This window comes from Mastigoproctus giganteus, chromosome 7, assembly GCF_048544385.1.
Source record: "Mastigoproctus giganteus isolate SK-2022 chromosome 7, ASM4854438v1, whole genome shotgun sequence".
NCBI lineage: Eukaryota > Metazoa > Arthropoda > Arachnida > Uropygi > Thelyphonidae > Mastigoproctus > Mastigoproctus giganteus.
Window position 1 is genome coordinate 225,294,977 of NC_143581.1, and position 20,283 is coordinate 225,315,259.

Below are 20,283 nucleotides of genomic sequence, written 5' to 3' on the forward strand. Positions count from 1 at the left end.
TAAGTTATTCTACATAATCTTTTGTAGTATTAAACTAATAGAAAATATTTATTAAGAGTTTTATAATTTTTATAAATATTAAATTAAGATATACATCGATATAATTCTATATATCATAAATGTATGTTTATGTTCGAGATTGAGGAAGTGACGTTTCTCTTTCAACAGACGTCATTTCCGTCATGCAATATTTAAAGAGAAAAATTGTTTCGAATACTACTTTTAACACAAACTATTTATTAAATTTTATTTTTTATTAATGTTAAATTAAGAAATGCTCTAATATATATTCTATATATCATAAATATGTTTCTTAGTAAAGATTGAGAATGTTTCTTATACAACATGCGTCACTTCCATAATCAATATCACCAGCCTTTCTAGAGAAAAATCGCCACAAATACTACTTTCTTGAAAACAACTTGCAATTAATCAATGTAAAAGTTTTGTAATATTAATGTATTACTAAAATGTTTTTAGCGATTGAAGAAAACCTTAAAATTATTTTATATATATTTAATTAAGAAATAAACCAATATATATTCTATATATCATAAATATGTATTTATTAAAGATTGAGGAAATGACGTAATAAATGCGTCACTTCCTCAATTAATATGCAATCTTTCAAGAGAAAAATCGCTTCAAAATAAGATAGGAAATTATGTTTTTGGTAGAATGCGTCACTTCCTCAAACAGTATCTGGAATCCTATTTAGAGAAAAATCACTTCAAATATTGTTTTCTATAGAATATTTTAAATTATTCTATGTAATGTTTTTATCATATTAATAAATACTAAAGTACTTGTTAAGTTTGATAAAAGCTTCATGAATTTTATAAATATTAAATTAAAAATGCACCAATATGTATATTCAACATTGAGGAAATGACGTTTTTATCATGAACATCATGCAGTCTTTGAAGAGAAAAATCGCTTCAAATACTACTTATTTCAAAATAATTTAAATTATTCTATACATTTTTGTAATAATAGTAATAACAGTAGTATAGGCTGGATTAAAACTTTAAAATCAAAATATTAAATTAAGAAGTAGACCAGTATACATGTATATTCTACACATCTCAAATATATATACAGTACATGTAAATATTCAAGGAAGTGACGTTTCTGTTATAATTACGTCACTTCCTGAATCAATGGATAAAGGATGTTGGGGACAAACTAGAATTATATCAGAGAGAGAGACAACAAAGGATTAAAAACAAAAACTTTTGTTTATAAAGAGAAAAATCGCTTCAAATACTACTTTTTTCACGATTATTCTTTACATTTTTTGTAATAATGATAATATTTGTTAGCTTTGATTAAAATTGAAATAGTAAATTAAGAAGTACTATATATTCTACATATCTCAAATATATGTAAATACTCAAGGAAGTGACGTGTAGATTACAATTACGTCACTTCCTGAATCAATGGATACAGGATGTTGGGGACAAACTAGAATTATATCCAAGAGGATAAAAACAAAATGTTTTGTCTTTAAATTGCGGCTGTGTGTATATATGTAAATAAGTAATAATGGTGGGGTGTTTTGGCTTCACATCATCTTTGAAAGCTTTTCTTGAAATTTTGAGCTCGATCAGAGCGAGAGGCGATATCGTTAACTTAGTTGTCGAAAAGATGGGCGTCTCGTAGCAAATATCGTTATTAATTATTAACGTTTCGATAAAGAGATGAAAAATGTGCTCACATCACTATTACAAACAGCGCAGCAACAGTTGCGTGCCTTGTGGACGCGCTCGTGCGCTTTTATAGTTTCCGCCCTGTACTCGGCACGCGTTTCATCGCAAATCCGAAACAAGGACTCCGAAGAAAGAAAGAAAGAAGAGAGAGAGAGAGAGAGAGAGAGAGAAGTTTTTAACGATATGTTCAAAAGTTAAAGAGCGCAGCAAAAGGGATACTTTTTCAAATTTGAATTTAGCGCGTACGCAGTACAGTTTGTGTACAGAGCTTACTGGGAAAGCACGAGGACCTTTTGGCCTGGGTCTCCAGTTATTAAGGGGCCTTAAATAGTTTTCAAAATGGATTTTTTTGATAACAGTGCATTTGTGCAGAAGAAACATTTGTTAAATAAAAACTGATTTTCGATTGCGTTATTTTTTTATGACGTCATTTGTTTCATTTTTGGGGACCTCAAAATGTGTAAATTATCAGCCCACCTCTGAAATGACCATTTTGCCAATCTATCAGGAAAACATATTTATTTTTCTCATATAAGTTTTATGTATTCATATGCAAATGAATCCCCTTTTCTCCCATGAGGATTTCACATCCTCTCTCTCTCTCTCTCTCTCTCTCTCTCTCTCTCTCTCTCTCTCTCTCTCTCTCTCTCGTCTATATATCTGTCTGTCTGTTTGTGTTGCTCTCTCTCTCTCTTTTTCTATATGTCTGTCAGTCTCTCTCTTTGTCTATATGTCTGTCTCTCTTTTACTCTGTCGGTCTCTCTCTCTTTTTGTCTATATTATTATTATTATTATTATTATTATTATTAAAATCAGTTTATTTCCCAATCTTTCTGTGTGTCTGTCTGTCTCCCTCTCTCTCTTTTATTCTGTTCGTCTCTAGATCTATTACTCTCTCTCTGGCTCCCTCTCTCCTGCTCGCTTTCTTTTTCTCTGTCTGCCTGTCTATATGTCAGTTTCTTTTACTGTCTCTCACTCTTTTTTCTCTCTCTCTCTCTCTCTCTCTCTCTCTCTCTCTCTCTTTATCTTTCTTTTTTCCTGTCATTCTGTGTCTTTTACTCTGTCGGTCTCTGATCTGTCACTCTTTGTCTGTCGGTCTATCTTTCTCTCTGTCTGTCGGTCTATCTTTCTTTCTGTCTGTCTGTCTATCCTTCTCACTCTCCCTTTGTCTTTCTGTCTGTCTGTCTGTCTTTATCTCTCTCTTTCTCACTTCCTCTTTGTCTATCATTATCATTCTCTCTCTCTCTTTCCCTTTCTTTCGCTCTCTATCTGTCTGTCACTCTGTTCGTCTTTGAATCTCTCAGTGACTTTCTCTCTCTCTCTCTCTCTCTCTCTGTTTCTTTGTCACTCTGTTGATCTTTCTAGATATATCTCTCTCTCTCTCTTTGTCTATCATCTGTCTCTTTCTCTCTGTCTGTCACACTTTCGGTCCCTTTAAATCTTTCCTGTCTCCACCTCTCTCTCTCTCTCTGTCCATCATCTACTTCATTTCTTTCATCTTCCGTTTTCATCTGTCTATGTATCTATCTGTTTCTATTCCTCTTCTGTCTTTCACTCACTAACCGTTTCTTTTTCTGTTTCTTTTCCCTCTTCTGTCTCTCTATCTATCTAGTTGTCTATTTTCTGTTCGCTCTCTCTGTGCATCTCTATATATCTCTCTCCTACAAAAGTGGGTTTTTATCTTTAGTCTTCTGTCTCTCTGTAGAGCAGGTACAGACGTACGAAGTGTCCTTTAATTTCTCGTTAATCCGTCGTACGTGAGAAAGGGAGCGGCCGGATGACGGTGGTGCGTTTTGGCAGACTGTCGTATCGTATGGTTTGGAGACGCTGATCTAAAAACGGAACGATGTAATTTGACTTTGAAATGAGTTCATTGGGATGGTGGAAGACGCAAGAGCGTGACAATAGAGCCGGTCCTAACACGACGAACATGGCAACGTCAAAGCGAAGGTCAGCGTATTGCATTTCCATAACAAACGCAGTTATGTAGTTAACCTCCCCCTTCCCCGAAAGCCTCCCTACGTGCAACTAATAAACCATGAAGTCTCGCTCCAGATGAGGTTTGGCACGAAGGCTCGCTAGGTTTGATTCGTTTTTGAACTGGGGGTCGATTCAGTCAGTAACCATTACATTGCCGACTCCCCCTATCATCCACCCCAACCCACCCCACTCCGAAAGGCGGCTTCAATAGCTTCGCTAAACTTCGACAGGAAAAAGACATCTGCGCAGTTCGCCATTTCCAAAGTCCTCTCGAATCCTACTGGTGTGGTCAGATGCTCATTGACTACAGTCAGATGCAATTCATACATTTTCCTCCTAAATGTGGAGAGTTTTCTCTCAGTTACTCCACTTGTACGAAGAACAGAGTGACGATGAGCTGCGTATTGTTGCATATCCGGAGACTCGCTAATCCGAATCAGGCGTAGATTTGAAAAATCGGATTGCCGAGACTGTTCTGATCGGGAATTGTGTTGCGCGTGGGCGGTCATCAGCGTCCAGTTAAAGAAGTTCATTGTTTGGGGAAGAAACTTTGGTGGACATGATTTGGGTTCCCGCGCGAAGGTTCTTCTGGCCCGTAGTTATTGAGGGGTGAATGACGAGAACGAGAGTGAGGAGACGCGTATTTTACTGACTTTGACGGATCTTTAATGCGTGGCGAGTATCGCTTGGTCCTCCGAGGGAAGATGTACTTTTAGTGGATAAAATTAAGAGCAATCGATGTGTACTCAATCAAATGATTGATTTGAGAAATCAAATCAATCATTTGATTGAGAAATGCACACGGGTAAGAGCTGCGAATGTGCAGAAGGCAGAAGTGTACAAAAGTGTTCACTCTGCTCTCGTGACAAATGAAAATGCAAATTTGGACCTTCACGCGATTCATTCCGTTGCCTCTTTCATGCTTCTGTTTATCTCTCTCTCTCTCTCTCTCCTCTTCTATATTTCGTATTTCATCTCTCTATCCCATATTTCTCAATCCATCTTTCTTCTGTATTTCTTGTTTCTCTCCCTCTCTCTTATATTTTTCATCCCATCTCTCTTTCTCTCCTATATTTCATCTCTCTCCTATATCTCAGTCTATCTTTCTCTCTTCTGTGTTTCTTATTTCTCTCTCTCTCTCCGATATTTCGTATTTCATCTCTCTTTCTCTCTTCTGTATTTCTAATCTATCTATCTTCTGTATTTCTATCTTTCTCTCTTCTGTGTTTCTTATTTCTCTCTCTCTCTCTCTCTCTCTCTCTCTCTCTCTCTCTCTCCGATATTTCGTATTTCATCTCTCTTTCTCTCTTCTGTATTTCTAATCTGTCTCATATTTTTCATCCCATCTCTCTTTCTCTCAACCCTATAGTTCTCAATCTATCTTTCTCTCTTCTGTATTTCTCGTCTCTCCCTCTCTCCCCCCCTATATTTCTTATTTCATCGTGTATTTCTTAATCCACCTTTCCCTCCTCATGTTTGTCATCTCTCACCTATTTGTTTCATTTCCTCTCTCTGTCATTCCCATTTCTTTGTCCCTTCTATATTCTCTCTCTCTCTCTGTCTATCTATCAATACTCTTTTTTCCAGCTCACAATTTCTCATCCTATCTTTCACTATTCTGTATTTCTCACTTCATCTCATCCATTTCTAATCCCATCTCACTTTCATTCTTATTTCTCTGTCCCTTATACATTTCTCTCTCTCTCTCTGTGCCTATCTATCAATACTGTTCTCTCTCTCTCTCTCTCTCTCTCTCTCTCTCTCTCTGTCCATCTGTCTGTGTACATGCGTAACAATCGTGCGGATGAAAAAGACCCGGAGGAAAGTGGTAATCTAGTTTGGCGGCAACAGAAACACACACATCGTTTGACTGTTCGTACCACCACCACCAGCACCACCGGAGCCCACTTTTCTTTCTCTCTCTCTCTCTCTCTCTCTCTCTGTTTTGCTGTGCCATGTGAACTGGCCGCTATCTTCATGAGAGCAGGCAGCACGCGCGGTCAGACAGCCCACACTAAACGTCTATGAATGACTGTGGAGAGATAAGTACCAGGTTGCGTGTTGCCCGCTTCTCTTTTGTTTGAGGAGCCGCCGGAATGGCCCCTGTAATGAAGAAAAATCCGCCGCCACCATTTAGGCAGCACACCTTGCTCCGACAACCTCCCCCATTACCTCGGCTGGCGGCAGAGATGGGCCGCAAGCAAATTAGCCGAATTTAATTTGACAAGAGCGTGATTCGACTCTCGCGTGAAAGACACTGTCCAGGCCCGCGCCACGTGCAACGAACGCTGCCGGAGGGCGGGGCTAACGTCTATTTACGGGGCATGCAGTAAGCCACGTGAAATTTCGGCCGTTCAGCCTCGCATTGTGCTGGCGATGGTCAACGTCACCATTATGGAACGGGAGCCCACCCACCCACTCACCCCCGCTCACTTCCTCTGCAGCGTCTTATTCCGCCCGCCGCTGGATGGACCGCGGCTGCCGTCACTTTATCGTTTCTTATCTATGCTAAAACGCCGTACTAATTCTCAGGCTCGCCGATGGCAGAATAAGGGGAGGGGGGGGATAACGGAGGGGTTGTCTGTTAATAGAAAAGACACGTTGACTTTGTGCCCCGTGAAAATCAATTTTTGTTATTGAAAAACCCGGTCCTAATGGACGGATTCACGTGCGTCCATACCATTCCGTGTCCGCCACACCACTTCGGACAATGGAAAGTTGTCGCTTGTCGAGAGGGTAAACTGAACAGCAATTTTCTTTCATTCGCTTCTTTCCAGCGATTTCCTCTCACGCTAACCTAAATGGGTCCACTTCCTCTCGATTATGTGCGCGGTCTAAAATTTAATCTTAGCGGGCCCTGCCGTAATGACCCGGGCGCTATTCACCTATGGGCCGGCGCATTCTTATTTTAGAAATACAAAAGTACGTTCATCAGTTCTTCTGCGAAAGCCCCTCAATTATGTTTCCCCGATCTGGCATATCGCAGTCATTCTTTAAAAATATATTTCATTCAGTAAATAAACGCGTACATCACGAGTAGTTAACTCTAGTTAACTATTCCAAGAGTTAATCTTAGTTAACCATCCTATGTCGATCCTGATTAAATGATCCTGGAGTTAATGCTATATAACTTACCCTATATAACTTATCTTCATTACCCCATTCTGGAGTTAATGCTAGTTTAACCGATCCCATGTTGATCCTGATTAACCAATCCTCAAGTTAATGCTATTCAACCGAGCCTAGGTTGATCCTGATTAACCGATCCTGGAGTTAATGCCGTTTAAGCTATCCTAGGTTGATCGTCATTACCCGATTCTGGAGTTAAACTTCAGTTAATGCTAGTTAACCTATCGTACGTTGATCCCAATTCTGGACTTAAACTGGAGTTAATGCTAGCTTAACCGAAAAGATTAAACTGGCATTATCGAAGTTGATCCAAGTTACACTAGGTTGAACCTGATTACCCCATTCTGGAGTTAAACTCGAGTTAATGCTAGTTTAACCGATCCTCCAATTAATGCAATTTAACCAATCCTAGGTTCATCCTGATTAACCGATTCTGGAGTTAATGCTATTTAACCTATCCTAGGCTGATCCTGATTACTCGGTTCTGCAGTTAAACTTCAGTCAATGCTAGTTAACCTATCGTAGTAATCCTATTCTGGAGTTAAACTCGAGTTAATGCTAATTTAACCGATCCTAGGTTGATCCTGATTAAGTGAGCCTAGAATCAGTTCTATTTAACCCATCCTAGGTTGATCCTGATTAACCGATCCTGGATTCAATGCTAGTTAACCTATCGTAGGTTGAAGCTGATTACCCGATTCTGGAGTTAATGCTATTTAACCAATCAATCCTAAGTTGATCATCATTAACCGATTCAGGAGTTAGACTGGGGTTAATGCTAACTAACCTATCTTAGGCTGATCCTGATTAACAAATCCTGGAGTTAATGCTAATTAACCGATCTTTAGGTTGATCCTGCTTAAACGATCCTAAAGTTTGATCGGTTAATCGATCCTAAAGTTAGATCCTAGTGTTGGCTGCAGTTAAAAACTTTGAGCTAGTCTTTAACATTTTTATTGTATAAAATTTTAAAAAATTCTAATCAAAAAAATTTAATTAAAACTTCGTGTCGACATTTTCATAGCATTTCTTTATTTTGATGTCCCCCCCCCCTTATTTTATATTTCGGAAATAAGGGTTCGGTTCTTTGAGTCATTAAATATTTATGGCTTTTAGGACTCTTCGCGTGGGTTTTAACTTTGCAAGAGAGAGAGAGAGAGAGAGAGGAGTGCATTAGGGATTCATCTGCATTGCTGATAGTAAAATCACTCGGTGTGATCATGTGCCAACCGCGATGTCTTAAATACCATCAGTATAGTTAACAACCAAGACTGGGCGATTCTAAGTTGCCACTTCTGACTTGTGGAGATCCTACAAGACACTGAGAATCTAACGTTTTGGCCAGGCAACGTAATTCTTTTCAGTTGAAACCTTTAAATTTGTCTTTAATGTGATTACAGAAAAATTTCCAAAAATCACAACGGTTAGCTAATGTAAGCGTTCGTTTGTCACTCTTGGTTAATATTCAACTTCAGAAATGTCTGATATTCGTTCAGTTATTCTCATGGAATCTCACTTTGATAGACAGATCGACAGATGTGTCGATGAAATGGAAAATAAGTTAAATAATTCTCCGTATATCGGTAAAATGCTAACAACTTCAGTGAAAAGAGAGAGGATGGAACAGACCAGTTCAATTATGGTATTTAGAATTCATTCTTCGTTGAATTCCGAAAGAGAAAAAGAAGGAATAGTAGAAGCCCGTTTTCAAGGTCAGAAAGCCTTAATAAGTGTTATGTCTTGTTGGAATGGACATGTAGGATAGGCACGGAAAAGCAGTCATTGGTACCATGGCCACATTGCCGATGACTGCTTTTAAATCTTGTTCAAACTTGTTTAAACTTGTCAAGTGTTGTGGGTTGAAAAAGAATAAACAAATCTAAACATGTAGAAATATAAAAATATGATTAATAGTCGTAAAATATATGCAAATAAAACTATTGACTATCTCGGAGTCCATTTGCCACGGTTTCACAATCGTGTAAAGATTTCTAATTAAAATCACACCAATGATTGTCCATGCTCGATAAAAATCATCCCAAAATGAATATGGCAGCATTTTCTTTTCCTTTGACTGTGTAGAGTATTGTATGAGATCAAAATTAAAAATAGACCCAAAGAATTACAGAAAGAAAGAAAAAGATGCCATATTAATCTCGACGGAAGTAGTTAGAGTCACCAAGGATATGGACGTCACATAAGTTGGCAAGGGACATCATTTTATGAATGGTACCTTGTTGATTAAGAGCTCTCCTGACGGTCGGCAACCTAAGCGTTTCTTTCTGGCTTCGAGGAAGGAAACCGAAAGAAATTTCTAAGAGCAGTTAAATACTCCGGGCTTAATTTTGGAAAGAAAAATTAGAGTAATGGGTCTTTCTGGATGGCCGAATTCCAATGCGGATGCACAGTGATTCACAGTCGCTGTTATGCACATCTTGTAATGCATAAACAGATTAATAGTCTTTGTCTTTCTGAAGTTTTTTCAAATCAAAAGACTTTACAAGAACTTAGTGCACATTACAGAGACCGCAGAACTGTCAACATGATTTGAATCATCCTCCAAGGTCCGTGGACAGTTTTGACTCTACTCAGGATGTTATATTTTATTTTGAAATCAAGCTTTATTGTTTTCCTTCTATCGCATAAGATAAATATTTTTAAAAGTATCATAGGGCCACCCCGGACTCAACTAACTCAATTGGCAATGTAGAATATGTCCATAAGTTGCGTGTGTTCTGTGGTCAGTTTTTCTGGCCAAAAAACTGTACAGACAGAGGAGTACAAATGTAGGCGTACCATACACTTATGCAGGCCAGGGTAGTTTCAAGAGCATGGCAGAAGTCTCCATCAAGCTCCTGTCATAATGTTGCTCGTGTCATAACGGAGTAAGGCAATACCAGCAGGAATCTGACATCTAAGGACCGCATCTCCATGGTCCACTATCATTTTCCCATTTAAATTATGTAATTTGTTTGGGAGAGGGAAGGATGTTCTTAGTAAGTTGTCCACTGAGTGCACAGAGGCAGACAGAACATACTTTACAGCATTATTTTATAGTTAGAAGGTAAAATAGAAATCTTTCTGTTCATATCTCTTAGATTTCAATAAAAATTTCAGTGAACAAATTGCAAACTTTGTATTATCAGTATTTTAATATTTAGGACGCAATCTTCAGCTCCTTCGGTTTTATTTAAAATGTAATTTAATAAATTAACAGCCCCCTAACCACCATGAAAAGTAGGGGGTGTGCATGCTTTTTGACGCTGAATATTACTGAGATCACAACATTCTCATTTCTCCATTTGCTTCAGACTCTATCCTGGGATTGAAAGTCCTGCTTATCGGTGAGTAAAACACTTTATATCGATTATAATATTAATCAGAATATTGGAACGTATTTATAAGATAGTCTGTGGTCAGAGTGCTTCCTCAAGAACCACTAATTTCATTTAAAAAAACAGTGATTGTACACATCAGTAAAAATAACCAACGGTTACTACAAATATCTTCTCAACGCCAAAATGGACAAAAATCAGTAAAATGTAGGTTGTGCAGCGATTCCTACTGCCCTTCCATTAATATCCGGACACCTGCATACCTATAAATAAATAACCTTTATTTACACGAAAACTAATAAGGTATTCTGGAACCTTTAGCCTTTATGGCAGCCTGGAGCCCCTTTGGAACTCTCGCCATTCGGCCTTCAGGGGCGACCAGTTGTGCTCCGTTTTTCGCCAATCTCTCTTCACAACGTACTCGACGATCCAATGGACCTCAGAGGTTTTCAATTGAGGGGTCTCTGTATCAGAAGGACAACGGAATATTGTCCTGTTGATACAGGAAACGCATTGTTGTCCAAGACCTCAATATTCGTGGTTTTCTCCAAAACAATCAATGGTCCCAGACCAAATTATGAAAGTGTAAAGTAACAGCACCATGCCAACACGCTGCCTCTACCAAACTTCATTTTCAGGAAGATGCAGTCCAATAGGTACCTTTCTCAGAGAATCTGCCACCGTCATTCGTCATTCCAAAGCACAGCTTTCATTTTCAGACCACATCACCAATCGTCAGCCTGGTGATCTTCAGTGATGAGATCTCCTCGAAGATCCACGAGCATATTTATAGATGTGTCTGATAGGTGGTGCTTGAGCAGGAGCTGACCAGCTATCAAAGGAGCGCTGTCCGGATATTAATGGTAGGCACTGTATAAAGGTACACGCGATCCTAGGCCCAGCTTTCACATACACTACTTTCATCTAAATCAGTGGTCCCCAATCTATGACCCGTGGGTCAGCTAGTGAGCTGCGAGAACATTCCGTTGATCCATTAGTGAAATTGCGATTTCTTCCTAAATGTACAGATAAAAATTTGAATTTGAGTACTAACCCACTTGAAAACCCAGGATCAAATTGACCCACTAGAAAAACAAAACGTTGATGACCACTGGTCTAGACCCTAGATCTCCAACTCAACAATTATCTCACGAAATACTGGTTTGTGCCATCATGGTAACTGGTAACCTACTGAATGTAATCTTTTGTTTGTCTACAGTTTTGAAAAGTTTAATACGTCTTACTACAACTCAAAGTTTTTAATTCAATTGAAGATGTTTAATATTATATGCACTGGTGTTCAAAAGTTGAGGAAGAAATACAGAAATGCAAATATGTGAAGAAACCTTTTAGTAGATTATGATTTTACTAGACTCGGATCATTAGTGTCTCTTGATAAAGCGCAAAGACTTCAAATACAGATCTGAAATTATGGAGTTATGCAAGTGAGTTCTGTATTGGGAAAATGAAGTGTCGATAATCATTAGAAAAATACATCCAGCGGATAATCCGTCCATGGATTATCCGACGCGATTTGCATACTGTTTTAAGGTTTTGTGTAACTTCATTAACGGGGTCAGATGGAAATTGGTTTCTTTGATGAATGAAGAATATTTGTTAAAAATTTTATTTGTACTTTAAAAGATACTCGTATTTTTGCATTTGTTCCTTACTTTTTGTGTACCAGTGTATATATGTTTATACCTAACTAAAAAAAATACCGTATTCTTACGATATGCCACAAACAACTCAACACTAGTCTTTATAGGGTTAATAGAGCTTAACCTGTATTAATAACGCTGGCCAAAAAAATACGAAGCATAGGAGCAGAAGAATCCTTTCTACAAGCTAAGACTAAGTTTTAGAAGGATTGAAATCATCTAAGTTATCTTTTCCCCACTGTAGATTAGCTTTTAAGGAATTGGTAATGGATATTCGAGAAGTTGAAGCTGATTGAGCAGGGCAAGGTTTCTGAAACTGGAAGGTGGAATGCAATGTGCTATGATCCGCAAAACTATGGATAGGGTTTCCGGTCAATGGAAGAAGGTCGTTAATAAACAAGAGGAAAAGAGTTGGGGAAAGAACTGAACCTTGGGGGAAACCAGCATTAGTGGAGAAATTAGAAGACAGAGAGCCATCTACCATCACCCTCAGTGAGCGGTCAGAGAGAAAACTGGATAACCAATTACAAAATATAGTCGGCAAACCATAAGATGGAAGCTTATTTAAAAGACATTTGTGCCAAACACCATCAAAAGCCTTTGAGTTGTCAAGAGCAACTGCTTGAGTTTCAACTTTTTCATTGATTTTGCCCATAGATGAGTAACATAATCTAGAATATCACCAGTGGATCGACACTAACGGAATCCATATGGCAATCTTTCATCAGATAGAAGGCATCTAGATAGTTTAAGAGTCGGCTGTTAATTGATTTCTCCATTACTTTAGAAAGAGTAGAAGTAATTGCAATGGGACGATGATTGAATGGGAGGGATTTGTCATCCTTTTTAGGAACTGGCTGGATATGAGCAAATTTCCAAGCAGAAGGGAAAATACGTGTAGAATAAAAAAGCGAAAAAGGCGACACAGCAAATTTTTGAGAAGTGGAGAAGCACGATCAGGACTGGGAGATTTCTTAGCTTCAAGATTGTTCAAAACCCTTCTGATTTCTTTCCTTTTGACAGAAGACCACAGGAGGCATTGAATGGAGTTACTTGGAATGGTAGTAGGTGGTTTACGAAGAACATCATAAACGAGTTATAAGAAAACTAGGATTCTAGCAGGTCAGCTTCGCATTTAGCTGAAGTGGCAATAGAACCATCTGATTTTGACAGTGGCGAGAATAGAGATGGAAAAAGTTGCGGCCAATAGCTTTGGCAAGAGACCAGAATGTTCGACTGCCATTTGGACAAGAAGCAAGTTTTCTACTCTTAGCTTCGTTAATCTAGTTTACTGATTAATAACTATTTTACCATTTTTGAAAGCTTTGGTGTAGGCAGAAAATGAACCTGGAGATTTCGATAAAGCTAAGGTGGAATAAAGGATTCCATCCCTACAAGAATAATTTTACTGAGACCATCTGAACAATGTAATCGGATTACTGTTTCAGAACTTCTGTAATCAGAAGTTCTGAAACAGTAATCATTTGTCTAGCTGACATTGGGACAATTATGGTACATAGATCAATTGACTGTCAGATCACCCGACTATATTTCATCGCCATAAAAATAGCGTAGTGCAGCTTATAATTATTTTTCTATTGTGATTGGGTGCCCTCTCGGGTAGCACAGTGGTTATAATCGCCGTCCTCCCTACACCCATTGGAAAAGGCCCAGGTTCGAATTCCGTCAATGGCGCGAGGAACTTTTATTGGACTGTTTCACACCGTGGCCGAGTTAGGCGGTCTAGGTGAAGAGAAAAAGTATTTTTTCTCTCAGAATCCCGGCTTTTTTTATTCTAGGAAAAGAGGCAAACCGACCAGCGAACACATTAAATTTATGAACATAATACACATGGGGCGATGTGATTGTTCTTGGGTTATCCTAATATGACAATTTTGTGGGGTTTTTTTTCTTTTTTATTGTTGACAGATGCATTTCGTCCTTTGGTCATCCGCATAGTCTTTTCAATTATCTTGGGCTATACACGGTACAGTATTGGTTGAAGTTCGTGATCAATCTATCTAGATATAGTTCGTATCCTAACTATATCTAGATAGATTGATCATGGACCAATGCTCAAAAGCATTGTGATCTGATACAGTTTTTAAGACACATCTCATTGGGTAATGGTTATTATACTAAACAATGTACACCAGTTAATACTACACCAACGTTTAGCTAGAAATAAGGCACTCCAGCTTCTGCAGGGTCTCAATCATCAACCCTGATGATGCAAAATGCGAAAATATTGAGGGATCATCGTATAAGCCAATGTAATTTCAGCAGAATAACATGATACCTCTCCTGGTTTACACAATCTTCTCTGTTTTTTCAGCTTTTCTTTCATTTAATTTAATTGTCTGCTTTTCAAATAGCAGAAAGAAATCTTTCTACATGAGAAGAATGAAATTTGGAGGCATTTATTAGCGTAGATTCAAATATAAATTGAAACTTCTATACTCTAAGTGGCCACTTCAGCATGCCACAGGGATTCTTGTCCATGTTGACTCAACTACTTCCTGCAGTTGCTACAAATTGGATGATCGCGTACTCACTTCACATTTTGATTGAAATCTGGTAACTGGGGAAGTCATCGCAGCAGGCTGAATTCATTGTCGTGTTCTTGGAACCAGTTCTATACAATTCTGGCCTTGCGACATGGTGCATGATCGCACTGGAGTTGACCATCTCAAGTTCAAAGTCGCATAAATATTTCGTCTTGTCCATTCTTGAACTGATTTGTACACAAACAACACCCGTACAAAACTGCACACATACGTACGCATGTGCCTACCTCTTTCATATGGTACAAATAGATGATGTCATTGAAGGCGCACTCCATTTCATGAAAAGAGCAGATTTACCTAATATAATGGCCACTCAGTGCATGCATAAATCATTATTATTTGTATTTAACTGGACGGCTAGAATCGCGTAATAACAAACTTGTCATTATTTCTTGAAATATTTTTGTCTTAATAAGGGTAAAATTAAATTTAAATTAAATTTTTAAATTTTAAATTAAAATATTCCTTAATAAATTGTTTTTGCATTTCCAAAGTAAATATCGATAATCCAGTATGATTCTTTATTTCACATGTAAGTAATTAATAATTTATATAATGTTGCTACACTCACTGGCGAAAAAATTAGAAGCTTTGCAATTGGTGCCAACAGATAATTAACGTACGAGGCCAAACGAGTCTCGATTTACAATTTTTTGTAGCAATGGTAGGGTGAACGTGTGGCGTGAACCTCATGAAACCATGAATTCAGACTGTCTCGTGTCCACCACTCAAGCATCTGGAGGTAGTATCATAGTATGGAGCATGTTCTATTGGTATGTCCTGGTCTGCTCATATCTTTAGAAGGTCACGTTACCTCCAATGATTCTTCTTCTGTCGTATCGGATCAACTTTACCCTGAAATGCTCCACCCGATTACGATGGATCCTTTCAAGACGACAACACAACTATCCACCGTACAAAAATTATATCTGAGTGTTCCATGAACATTCTCAATATTTCCTAATTCTTCGCCTAATTCTCCAGATCTGAATCCAATTGAGAATGTGTGGGATATTTCCGAAAGGGTACTTTGGATTCGAAGTTCTCGACCGACCACTATATAGCAGATGACAAATATCCTGATGGAAGAATGGGCAAATCTGGAACCAGACTCCCTGAGACATGTAGTGGACTCCTTGTCGTGACGTGTACAGGATTCAGGCAAAAGGTGACGCTACCTAGATACTGAATAAAAGTTTCTAATTTTTGGGCCAGTGAGATTATGATGGTAATAATTAAAACAGATGTTTATATATTTAGAAAAATATGCTATTGATCACCACTTATCGATTCATAGTGTTTCAGTTTTGTAATAGAGCTTAAATAAATTAAAACACGAATTTAATTAAAAATATTTAAATTTATAAGCATACAATAAAGAATAACTACTGGAAACCGAAGCGTCCATCGAAGAAGTATCCATCTCTTCATATCTCTGAAGTAAAATAGCAAGTTTGTAGTTGTAATTCGTTACTCTTACAAGCTCCTGGGCTATGAGAGGATGAAACATTAAATGCAATCCTACATAAAGAGGAGTTTAAAGTTTAGAATGTCAACGTAAATTTCTCGAATTTTGGCATGTGTCTTGGGATGCATCTGTTTACAGTGAGAGTTGGATCTCTCATCACTTTCACGGCTATTTTGGCACTCTACGCATCTGCCAGATTAGTTCTCCTTAAAAGCAGTAACTGTCGCTAATATCTAAACAAACTAGAAATACATGGAAGACAGACAGACAGAGTACACCTATCGTTTTCAGCTGGATTATGTGCGGTCAATTTAAAAGGTGATTACAGGGCAAGCTATTTGGAAGTGGAGGGGAGAAAAGCCATCAACCCCCTGTGAGCACGTAACCTTCTCGTCAACAGCGCAACTTTCTTGCTGAGCTAAACACAAAGCGACACCAAGGATATGTGACCTAGAACCCACGTTTAGAATCTTCCTAAACCCGAGTCACATAGAGTAGAGTCCAGGACTATGGGACCATCATTTATCACATGAGTGGCGCTGTTCTCTGCGAGATGACTCGGTCAGGGTGTGTCGGTCTCGGCCGATAAACGCCAGTGCTGCTTCTATTTCTAGGTGGGGCTGCTTTCCCTTTGGGAACACGCACGAGGGAGTTGTTTATGAGAGGGAGCGCGAACTCAGATATTTGTGCAACTTTAGATTGATGGAGAGATACTACGTAATACCATTGAAGTCTAACACTAACAGGTAGAAAGAGTCAGGAAAAACCCATGTACAAAAAAGGTGCACTGCAAAGGCGCATTGCATTATTCGTTGTATAATAAATAAAATATTATTGACTAAGAAATTATTCGTCTCCAAGTTTGCATTATTCATATTTCCCTTAGAATTAGTAAGCAATCTCCAGTGTCGTGTACTATATTTACCTCCCAAAGAGAGTGAAAGGAAAAAAAGGGACCCAAAGCACCCTTCCGCGGAGACTAAATACATCAAAGAACTCGCCATAGATTGTAATCTCCAAAGAAGTTCCAGAGTTCCACCAGGATCATTGCAATTGACATTGCTGAAGACTGTGACGTCATGGCATAAACAAGATGGCTTATCTTTAATGCAAACAGCAGCCATGGAAGAAATTTGCCATGGAATTCTTTTTATTTTTATGCATATAAATCGTTTTTACCGTTGGTGAGGGAAGAGATGAGAGAGAGAGAGAGAGAGAGAGAGAGAGAGAGAGAGAGAGATCATATTCCTTGTAGTTTTTTTTTGTATGAGAAACAGCTGCGCAAAAACTATATATAAAATTAAGCGAGCCCAACCTTTTTCTGTTGAACTAAATTAATTTTAAAGCTGAAAGAGATAAAAAAAAATATGGAGAAAATTATTAAAAATTAACTGCGTATTATTATGCATTCGTGATAATTAGATGAGTGGTATGAAGTCTGCAACGACGCATACGTCATTGAATAATTATCTTGTTTAATAAATCGCATTTATAAATAGGTTAATTATGTTTTATTTTAGATGAATACGTTTCAATTGGAATATTAAACAATTATATTCGAGGAAGGAAAGGAAACAAAATATGAAAAATTATGAGATAAAACCTGTTAATTGATGGTATCGAAGATTGCTGTTTGGATTCAGTGGACGTATTTTCTATTCTCTCTTTCCAGGTATTACGAAACAGGGTCTATCAAACCAGGTGTGATTGGAGGAAGCAAGCCGAAGGTAGCCACTCCCAAGGTAGTGGACGCTATAGCCAATTACAAAAAACAGAACCCCACCATGTTCGCCTGGGAAATTCGGGATCGATTACTAGCTGATGGCGTCTGTGATCAAGACAACATTCCTAGTGTCAGTTCAATTAACAGGTTAGTTCGCTGATTGCTCCTCATTTCACAGATGTCTTATATTCGTACTATTTTTTATTTATATTTTTATAAGTATAAGTTAGAAAGTAGCTGAAAAAATTCTTCACTTTTGGGTTTGAGCAAAATTTCTTTACCTTTTGTGTTAAATAATCCAAGGTATCCTTCAAAATCAAAATTAGGTTTTAGTCCGAATATTAAAAAAATTAATTAATATATACGGAAATAGTCATTCATATATGTAATTCAACCGGATGTTTATTATTTCTTTCAAATATTTAGTTCTATTAAGACAAATTCCCTTTTTTTTTTTTTTTTTTTTTGATTAAATAATAGTCAGGAATCCGGCCTACATTATACAATATAATCAGATTCAGTATTTCTGTTTTTAATGGACGCAGAAGTTTGGGTACGTCGTTTAAAAACATAAAAAAATGGGATGAAAAACTAAATTGCTACAGTAAATCAACGTTTCAGAATCCTTTGTTGAGTTCCGTCTTCGGGCCTATGAGCTAGAAGCTAATTCATTGCTTCCAACATATACATTTTGAAAATTGGCCTTTTAGTCAATCGCACGATGGTCAAGTGCAATTTTTGTGTTCAGATCATGCCCTCATATATTGCTGTTCCAGCGTATATAGTGCCCTCTTTCGGCACATTTCAATAACACAATCCGCTCTACGTGTCCACAAGGCAGGACAAATAAATTCGCTGTAACAGTTACGAGGTCAATAAGTATTTACCCTCACCTAGAAATGTTTGAGTTAGGGATTTTAAACTTGGCTGTCAATTCCATCCTTCTCTATGTAGCTATCTTCTAGATATCTACCATTTTTCTCTTCTGTGGATAAGCTCTTTCAGGCCTCTTGAATATAACTCATCACTTTGAGAAGAAAACCAGGATTCCAATTCATTGATTACCTCCTCATTAGTCTGAAATCAGCCGCCTCGTAATGGTTACTTCACCTTAGGGAAGAATAAGAAGTCTGAAGGTGAGAGATCTGGTAATAAGATGGGTGCTGCAGACTTTCATAGCTACAGCTAATTGCAAAGTCCACTGAGAGCAGCCTTGTGAACAGGAGTAATGTCAGCGAACACCGCTAGATAACTTGCAACGTCTTTTTAACTTTCCCAGGAGGTTTCTATGGCACTTCCCAGTGATGCTGTTGTTTTTGGGATGTAATTACCTTTAGAATACCAGAAGACCAACAACGTGTTCATGATGACAGACAATTGAACCTTGGCCTTTTTGAAGGTTGAGAAGATGAATATTTCCATTGTTTGTTCATCTATCTTGTTTCTGCGCCATGGTGGTGTACTTAGCATCGTCACAATTTGGTCATCAAAATCGTCTGTCTACCAAGCCACAAAAATTTTGCGGAACACTCTTTCCTGTAGAACTTTTGAGGCGGTGTCAATAATCTCGAAATCCATCGGGCTACTCTCTTAGACATGTGCAGGAATTCGCACATTATGGTGCAAACAGACCCATAGTTGATGTTCACTTCATTTATTATAAAATTTGTCGCACGACTGCCTTCAAGGACTGCCTGTCCCAGTTTAGCGACATTGGCAGGATCTGTGGCCGAGATGGACCTTCCTTCTCTTGAGTCTTCCTGCACACACCTCAACTGTTTTTTTCCAAATTTCTCACAGTCTCTTTCACAACTTCTTTGGCTTCCAAATGAAGAAATTTCGTAAGGATCGGACCTCAACCTCCTCCAGCATACCACTTCTTGCTGTATTCATGGCTCTAGTTCAGTAACCAATCTCAGAAAAACAAACAAATATACATTAACTTAAGAAACTTAGTAGTATATGTATATACATAATCCTTAACTCAAATATTTCTAGGTGAGAGTAAATAATTATTTATAAATCCTTTTAATCTGTGATCTTCAATTATCTGTCTATCAGCCCACCCTACATTTTGCTAAATGAAAATATCTTTAATATTAAGTAGAAGTTTAGATATCTTACACAAAATAGTAAAACTTCTTCTTTCAGACATTGCTTGCGCTCATCTGTAGGGACTCTGGTAAACGTCAAATGACAAAATGCGATAATTTTCTGATTGGATGGAGAAACTACAGAAACTGGGACAGAAACCTGTCCCAGTTTCTGTAGTCTTGAGTTCTAGATAGATCTTGGGTTGAGCAGAACCCAAGTTATGAAAAAGGGTTATGAAAAAATGGGAGGAACAAAAATAGAAAAAAAAGGACTAGAAATATTCATTTTTCTGATTCTTCCACGGTATTCCCATCTAAGAGGTTCAACAATGAGGTATAGCTACCAATGGTTAGCAGAGAAATTTCACCGAGAAAAGTTGTGGTAAAAATTTGTCTGTCATTCTACTCCCCCAGTCGACGAATTGCTATAAATAGACAAGAGAGCCGTTGCTAATAGCAACAAAAAGTTTATCACAAAGCTGGTAATAAGCGACAAGTAAGTCATTCGCCAAGCGCCTGTCCTAACGTTTCCTGGTTTTTTTAATCAACTGGTTCTCCTCTTGAATTTCATCTCCACATCCTGCAACTAATCAGCAAGGGCGAAGACAGTTTTTAACT

General features: G+C 38.0%; 1 protein-coding gene across 9 annotated transcripts in view; it reads left to right on the forward strand.

The window, feature by feature from the left end:
- Positions 1-20,283, forward strand: part of LOC150083730 (uncharacterized) — a 183,395-nt gene that overhangs the window by 91,202 nt on the left and 71,910 nt on the right. For 8 of the 9 annotated variants that reach the window (XM_090378169.1, XM_090378170.1, XM_090378176.1 and 5 more), the window contains 2 exons: positions 10,130-10,162; positions 17,522-17,719. In XM_090378169.1, coding sequence (XP_090234295.1) covers positions 10,130-10,162; positions 17,522-17,719 — 231 coding nt within the window. The remainder of the gene's footprint in view (positions 1-10,129; positions 10,163-17,521; positions 17,720-20,283) is intronic. The other variant, XM_090378171.1, reaches the window with a different exon arrangement.